We start from the raw sequence: 6,838 nt of genomic DNA, 5'->3' as shown, positions 1-6,838 counted from the left end.
CCAGCAGGCAAGGCTGCGGTGGCTGGGAGCGGCCACTGCACTCCAGTCTGGGCGACAGAGTGAGACTCCAACTAAAAAAAATAAAATAAATAAAATAAAAAAGTAAAATAAATAAATAAATAAAAATTGCTGAGCCTGGGTCTGCAACTCCCAGTCTTTTCATATCCTTTCTTGACATAATAGCCTCTCTCCCTGTCCTTCCCAGAGTGCAAGGGCACCTCTGTTTAGTAACCAAGAGGAAGAGGTGCAAACCTACCTCTGCCAATTGTTTAAAGGCCCCAGGGTGCATGGTGCTGGGCCCTGAGGTTTGGACACATGCAGCTTTCACATCTCTTCAGCCATTTCCTTCTTTCTGTTGGGCTTTCCCCACTTCCAGTACTTGGCTGTTTTTTGGCCTAACTAGTAACTGTTGTTCTTTGTGTAAAGACCGACAGTCCCTTCCTTGCTGGCCTGAGTTCTTTTTAGTAATAGGTCAGCAGCCTTCCTCCGCCCTGGATCCCCCATGATCCCTCGCTTCTCCCATAGGGTGCGCCTGGCTGGGATGAAGATCTCTCGGCCCCCCACATCTGTAGGACACTATAAGATGGTGAAGCACCGAGGAGATAAGGGCAACGAGGAAAACCCCCACAGGTAGGAAAGAGGGGCTGCCAGGAGTTGATCCTGGATCCTCGGGGCTCTTACCTAGCCAGGAAATTCCTCAAGGTCCCTCTCTGGGTCTCAGTCTCCAACCTCTGACCCTCAGATTTGACCTCCTGGTCCGTACCCAGAATTCCTGGACGCAAGATGGGATGAACTCGCTAACATACCGACTGCTGGCTCGAGAGCTGGGTCCTCTCTATACTAACGTCACAGCAGACATTGGAACTGACCCTCGGGGCCCCCGGGCTCCCTCTGGTCCCCGTTACCCACCTGGGTCCTCCCAGGCCTTCCGTCAAGAGATGCTGCAGCGCCGGCCCCCAGCCAGGCCTGGCCCTCTGCCTACTGCCAACCACACAGCCCTCCGGGGTTCACACTGACTCCTCCTTCCTGCCCACTTTAATCATGAAACTGAATTCAAGGGGTTGTATTCTCCCCACCCTCAGCTCCTCACTGCTCTTAGAGGGATGTGGGGGAGCTGAACTCCAGTGCTATGCTGGGGGGCAGGGGCCTCTCCTCACTGCTGGACTGGAGCTGGGCTCCTCTAGACCTGGGGAGGTCCCTCTTTCTAGGGTCTCCTGCAGGGCTTATGACTGTGAATCCTTGATGTCATTCTTTTATGTGACAACTCCTGGGAGTCCCCTGCCCCTGGGGTAGGAGCAGGGCTGGACCCCAAGCCCCTTCCTCTTCCATGGAGAAAAGCGTGATCTGGCTTCTCCAGGACTTCTGTGAATATTTATCCTATTTATGGTCCGGGAAGTGCTTTGGTGAAGGAAGCCCCTGCCTGGGTACTTTCTGCCAGTGCTGGAGTGGCTCTCTCTTCTGGTCCTGGCTCAGGGGGCTGGGATTTTGATATATTTTCTAATAAAGGACTTTGTCTCGCCTCTGCTCCTGCTTTCTGCATTCCAAGCACACCTGGCTACTCTCGCTCTCCCCCTGCCCCCTAACTCCTATGCCCAGAGGTGACAGAAAAACCAGACCAAGCTGAGATCCAGTGATTTTTATTGTCATGAGTGGGAGCTGGAATCAGCTGTCAGGTTCTATGCCCAGGGCGTGGACTGCTGCCTGGCGCCCACTCTCTATACAGTCATTGACAGCAACCCCCTCATAGGAGGCACCGGCCAGAGTCAGGGGCAACCTCTGAGCAGCCAGGAATTGCTGAGCTGACTCTGGAAGGCAAGGACAAAAGGAAGGTCACAACTGTAGTTGGGGGTCTGGTTTTCCTGGCCCTCCTCAGCCCAGCTGCTCTCCCAACTTACCCAGTTTTTGCCAGTGACCTAGTGTATACTGGGGGATGCAGTTCTGGAAAGAGATGAAAGGATGCAGGGAAGAGTTTATCATGCCATCCCAGGCCTTGGCTGACATATGCTGACAAATATACCAGCCTCTGCCTTAAACCTGAAATGAAGAGTCGAGGGAGGTTTACCACAGCTTACCTTGTGTAGATGGACCAAACAATGACTTGGTGGCTCCTTCAGTCCTAGTTGTGTGGCAGCTGCTTCCTGTGCCTGCTTTTGAAACAGCTCCTGAGATAAAACAGAGCCACTGGCCTGCAGCATCTGTAACCAGGCGCCTCCCAGCATCACCTAGGGAGGGAACAGAGCACTGACCAGTATGTCCTTTCCTATAGTGAGTAGAGAGGAGCCCTTTGGAAATGCCATTAAGTAAATTTCCCTCCTCTCACAGTCACTCTGAGGCCAGAGGGGCTCCCATCCTGCTCAGGAAAAGCAACTGAGTCATACACAATTCCCAGGACGCCTGGGTCTTCTGAGGATGGCACCAAATGTCCAAATCCCTGGAGAGAAGACGTGTGGGTCAAGAGAGATGGGTTCCAGCAGAGCCCACATCTCCCCTTTCCACCTGTGACATACCTGGACAGGCAGGTGAGCTCCTCGGTACTGCAGGTTCACCACAGCTACAGACACAGCAGTGATGGCACCCAGGGCCTGAGCCAGAGGTGCAGCCTCAGCAGGGAGCAGCTTGCTGAGCACTGGAGGACATCAGCAGAGGCCTCACTCAGAAGGCCTTCCCGCTACAACTGGGTTAGACTCCCATCAGGATAACCAGTACGGGGGATGGTGTCCCACTGTCCCAGGAAGGTACAGCTATGGCCTCCCACGGGTTGAGGAAGGGGAAGGTGGCCGCCCCATTACCTGAAGCTGGAATGGCACTAATGACATGGTCAGCCTCCAGACTGCTGTCCCCTAGAAACACCTGAGAGAATGAAAACATTTTTTTTTTATGAATCAATATTTTTTATTATGGTTTTGTGGGGTAGGATGAAAACATTTGAGAGACACAGGTAATAAGGATTTTATGGGTGAAGTGAGAATTGACTCACTCAGTTTCCCAGGCCCCAAGTGGCAGGAAACACTGGGTGGTAACCCAGAATGAAGAGACCAGATGACTATGTAGACTGCACAAAAACTATTCCTCTAAACACTCGAGGAAATGGGCCAGATGGGCTGGTGTGGCTGCTCTGAATTGTTTCATCTGGGTTGTTTTCTCCCCTATCCCCTGAGCCACCTGCAAGTGCTACTTCTATCCACAGACTTGCATCAAAGGGGTCTTTGAGTAAGGTCTACAGATAAGGCCTAGGAACCTGAGGTAGTCCGTCTAAATAGCTTCTAAGAGCTGGGCACAGTGGCTCACACCTGTAACCCCAGCACTCTGGGAGGCAGAAGTGAGAGGATTGCCTGAGCCCAGGGGTTCAAGACCAGCCTTGACAACATGGCAAGACCTCGTCTCTACAATAAATCAAAAAATTAGCTGGGCGTGGTGGTACTCACCTGTAGTTCCAGCTACTTGGAAGGCTGAGGCAGAAGGATTGCCTAAGCCTAGAAGGTTGAGGCTGTAGTGGCCATGAGCATGCCACTGTACTCCAGCCTGGGTGGCAGAGTGAGACTCAGACTCAAAAAAAAAAAAAAAAAAAGTGGAGCATGGTGGCTCACACCTGTAATCCCAGCACTTTGGGAAGTGGAAGGGAGAGGATTGTCTGAGCCCAGGAGTTTGAGACCAGCCTGGGCAACTTGGTAAGACTTTATCTCTACTATAAATCAAAATATTAGCTGAGCATGGTGGTGCACGCCTGTAGTTCCAGCTACTAGGAAGGCTGAGGCAGAAGGATCGCCTGAGCCCAGCAGGTTCAGGCTGTGGTGGCCATGAGTGTGCCACTACACTCCAGCCTAGGCGACAGAGTGAGACTCCAACTAAAAATAAATAAATAAATAGCTTCTAAGCAAGAAGGCAATGAGTAACTCCAGTCCTATCAGCCTGGCCTAGTTAAGCCACTTAGACAAAGATGGAAATGCCAACAGGTCTGTTACCCTCCAGGGTGCTCCCCTACCTTCCAGCGCCCTTCTGGCTGGAGGCTGAGCCCACAGACCGGCTGGCCTCTGAGAACACTGACCCCCCTACTAGTCAGATGGGCTTCAAGTGCCTGGGGCAGCATCTCCAGACCTCCACGAAGGGACCACTGGCTCCAGCGCTCAGCCCGGGCCTGGCGAATGAGTGCTGAGTCTGGCTGTGGGCTCCGCCCTGCAGAGGAAGCGAAGAATCATCAAAGGAGCATCCCTTACCCCAGTCCCTCACTTTGGCAGTCCTTAGTATCTTCACCCTTTGAGCCAGTCCCCCCTCACCTGCCCCCAGCAGCAGCCCCAGTAATATGGAACGGTGTGTTTGCTCAGCTTGGAAGAGACTGGGAAAGCAGGACCTGATGCTGAGCTCGCGGCTGTCGCCTGCAAACACTCCACGGCAGAGACTGTCCATGGCTAGAGACGCCACCTTAAGTGTGAGACTGGGACTGAGAGGCCAAGGAACAAGCTGCACTGACTGATTTCCACTGCTCCTATCCGGTGGGGAAAGGGGATAGGGGAAGGTTCGGGATGGGGGCATTCTCACTGGAATGGATGAAAAGGAAGTGAAGGCATTCACTCCCAGCAGAGTTCTGGGAATTATGGGAGACAGTGTGAAGAGAAGAGAGCATTCCCAACTGATTCAAAAGAGCCCCTAAGTGGGAAGTTTGTGTAGGGGTCTCTGCCGCTGGTTTAGGAGGGGAGAGGTTTGGGCCCCCTGAGCAGTGTCACCTCAGGTCCAAGGCGGCGCAGGGCAAAACTGTGCACGGTCTCATCAGGCTCTTTGCCCCGGGGCCTGATCAGCTCCCTCAGTCCAGCCCAAAACAGAGGTTTGGAGAAGGGGGGTGAAGGGCGGAGCAGCCCCCTGCATGGAGGAAGGCATGGTGAGGAGGGAGCCCCTGACCCACCTCTCCAACTCCTTGGGGTCATTCGTGCGTCCCTCTCTGCTGCGAGGGCCCACAGACAGGGAGATGGAGGGATAGAGGGCACGTGAGGAGGAGGAGGAGGAGACGATGCCTTACCCGAGGCCGGTGGGCAGGGCGTGCAGGGCGCCGCCCACATACAGGAACCTATTCCGCGCAGCTGGGTGGTCTCCCCGGACAGGCAGCACTTCGGAGTCCAAGCCTAGCTCGGAAACCTGCTCTCCACGCGCCCTCAGAAAGAGGGGCAACTAAGGAAGGGGCTGACCACCAGATACAGTCCCCCCAGGCTCTGTCCCCTAGGGAGGCCCCCCGCAACCCCTCGTGGACATCCCTCAAGTCTCTCACCAGGAGCAGGGTCCGGGCTCCCAGGGCTCCCGCCGGCCTAATTCCCCGAGGTCCGAGCTCAAAGACCGCACCGTCCGGCCCTCGGACGGAGCGAATCCAGCCGCCCAGACGCTCGCTGCCCTCCACCAGGACCACCTGGCGACGAGAGCCAGACGCTGCAGCGCCGCCCGCGGGCAAGGGGTCAGGCAGGACCCGGCCGGCGCGCGGGGGACTCGGGGGCGGGTGTCAAGCGAGGCCCCCTCCGGCGCGGCGGGCACTCACCTTAGGGGGACAGCGGGCCCGGCGCAGGTGGTAACTGGCGGCCAAGCCGCTGATGCCTCCGCCCAGCACGACCACGGTCCGGCCCATCGCGACGCCTGGGAGAGAGGGGGCGACGTGGACAGGCAGGCCGGGGCACCCAGAAGCCCCGCCGGTTCCGCATCCCGCCCGCGGCCACCCACTGCTTCGGGGAAACTAAGGCAGCGCGCGAGGCTGGCTCGAGGAGCAGAGCGATCCCGCCCGGGCTTGCCAGGACTCACTCACAGGAGGCAGGGAGGCACGAGAGAAAATGACGGCGCAGGAGGTCCAACCGGCAGGCCCCCACCGCGCCGGGTGCAGATAAGGGCCACACCCTCGCTATCTACCCTCGCCGGCTGGGACGGCCCCGCGGCGCGAGTTCCGAGGCGCTCTGCTACCCCCGCCTCACGAGGCCGACAAGAACTTCGCGTCCGCGCCCCTCCACCCCGCCCCCAGCTCCTTTGGTCTCTCCGAGCCCCCGTCCGCGGCCTCTCGCGGTCCGCGCCCGACGCCGGCCTTCCTGCTCGCGGATTGGTCGGCCCCGGAAGGCCCCGGATCATGCTGCCCAATGGAAACACCGCGTGGCCGCGACTCTGCCGGGCGGGGCGGAGGCGGGAGAAGCGCGGGGCGTTAACCAGCTCCGGCCGACTAGGCGGGAGCGGCCGAAGCCGGCAGTGCCCGTCCCGGGCCTGGCGGCGAGGCAGAGTGCTGGAGTCAGCGTCCTCCAGCTCTGGCTTCCCAGGCCAGCGAGGGTGAGACCCCCTGGAGGGAGGGCCCCGTGAGCTCTGGTAGTACGAGAGTAGACGGCGACGCCGGAGGCCGGTCCGCCGGGAGGCGGCTCCATCAACAGCTGCTTGATGTTAGCAACAGCCCGGGCCTGCGGGAGCCGGGGCCTCCTGGCAACGTACCAGTGTTTGTCAACAGGCTTCTTGGATCCTTGCCCTTGGGGGGCAGCCCCGATCGCCGGCAAAACCCGTCGTCCAGTGCCTGCAGTCTAGCTTCAGGTCTCCCCGCCACCTCAGAGTCTCAAGTGGCCTTTCCTCTGTTTCCTCCAACACTAAACCATCTCTGCTTGGGCTCGCGGGTCCAGCCCAGCACCACCCCGCAAGATTCCTCTTGGCTGTGAGAGCGCCCCAACCTGTTCAGAGAGGAAATTGGGTCCCAGAAAGACTCCAATTTGACCCAGTTGTTTTTGTTTTTTTTGACAGGGTCTTGCTCTGTTGCCCAGGCTAGAGTGCAGTGGTATGTTCACAGCTCATGGCGGCCTCGACCTCCTGGGTGATCCTCCTGCCTCAGCCTCCCGGG

At 57.6% G+C, this 6,838-nt stretch overlaps 2 protein-coding genes across 5 annotated transcripts in view; one reads left to right on the top strand and one right to left on the bottom strand.

Moving 5' to 3' along the window:
* B4GALT3 (beta-1,4-galactosyltransferase 3) overlaps window positions 1-1,520 on the top strand; it is a 6,285-nt gene extending 4,765 nt beyond the window's left edge. The window contains exons 5-6 of one of the 2 annotated variants that reach the window (XM_021712256.1): window positions 526-630; window positions 743-1,520. In XM_021712256.1, the coding sequence (XP_021567931.1) occupies window positions 526-630; window positions 743-1,016 (379 nt within the window). In that variant the 3' untranslated portion in view covers window positions 1,017-1,520. The remainder of the gene's footprint in view (window positions 1-525; window positions 631-742) is intronic. The other variant, XM_008057893.2, reaches the window with a different exon arrangement.
* Window positions 1,521-1,615: 95 nt separating this feature from the next.
* PPOX (protoporphyrinogen oxidase) lies at window positions 1,616-5,847 on the bottom strand. Of its 3 annotated transcripts, none has more exons than XM_021712254.1 (13): window positions 5,780-5,847; window positions 5,519-5,613; window positions 5,258-5,392; window positions 5,012-5,160; window positions 4,722-4,854; window positions 4,275-4,419; window positions 3,983-4,173; window positions 2,790-2,850; window positions 2,508-2,626; window positions 2,321-2,431; window positions 2,073-2,222; window positions 1,896-1,938; window positions 1,616-1,805 (listed from the first exon to the last, which is right to left on the bottom strand). In XM_021712254.1, the coding sequence occupies exons 2-13, from the start codon at window positions 5,603-5,605 to the stop codon at window positions 1,663-1,665; spliced, it is 1,467 nt and encodes a 488-aa protein (XP_021567929.1). In that variant the 5' UTR covers window positions 5,606-5,613; window positions 5,780-5,847; the 3' UTR covers window positions 1,616-1,662. The 3 variants fall into 3 exon arrangements, with proteins under 3 accessions (XP_021567929.1, XP_008056085.1, XP_021567930.1); XM_008057894.1 differs by having other exon boundaries at window positions 5,012-5,127; XM_021712255.1 differs by lacking the exon at window positions 5,780-5,847 and having other exon boundaries at window positions 4,275-4,438; window positions 5,012-5,127; window positions 5,519-5,605.
* Between the last annotated feature and the right edge of the window lie 991 nt (window positions 5,848-6,838).

The sequence above is a fragment of the Carlito syrichta genome, unplaced genomic scaffold (genome assembly GCF_000164805.1).
Source record: "Carlito syrichta isolate Samal-C Ts95f unplaced genomic scaffold, Tarsius_syrichta-2.0.1 Scaffold303153, whole genome shotgun sequence".
In the NCBI taxonomy this organism is placed as follows: Eukaryota; Metazoa; Chordata; class Mammalia; order Primates; family Tarsiidae; genus Carlito; species Carlito syrichta.
The sequence above is the reverse complement of the archived record's forward strand: the minus strand, read 5'-3'. Positions and strand labels throughout refer to the sequence as shown.

What these genes read in the sequence shown, in the direction of transcription:
- PPOX (XM_021712254.1), bottom strand. Translation starts at nt 5,605, where the DNA reads ATGGGCCGGACCGTGGTCGTGCTGGGCGGAGGCATCAGCGGCTTGGCC. An exon ending in GAGCCCGGACCCTGCTCCTG is followed by an intron (nt 5,161 to 5,257) that starts GTGAGAGACTTG and finishes CCCCTTCCTTAG; the next exon opens with TTGCCCCTCTTTCTGAGGGC. An exon ending in GGGGCTGCTGCTGGGGGCAG is followed by an intron (nt 4,174 to 4,274) that starts GTGAGGGGGGAC and finishes CTTCCTCTGCAG; the next exon opens with GGCGGAGCCCACAGCCAGAC.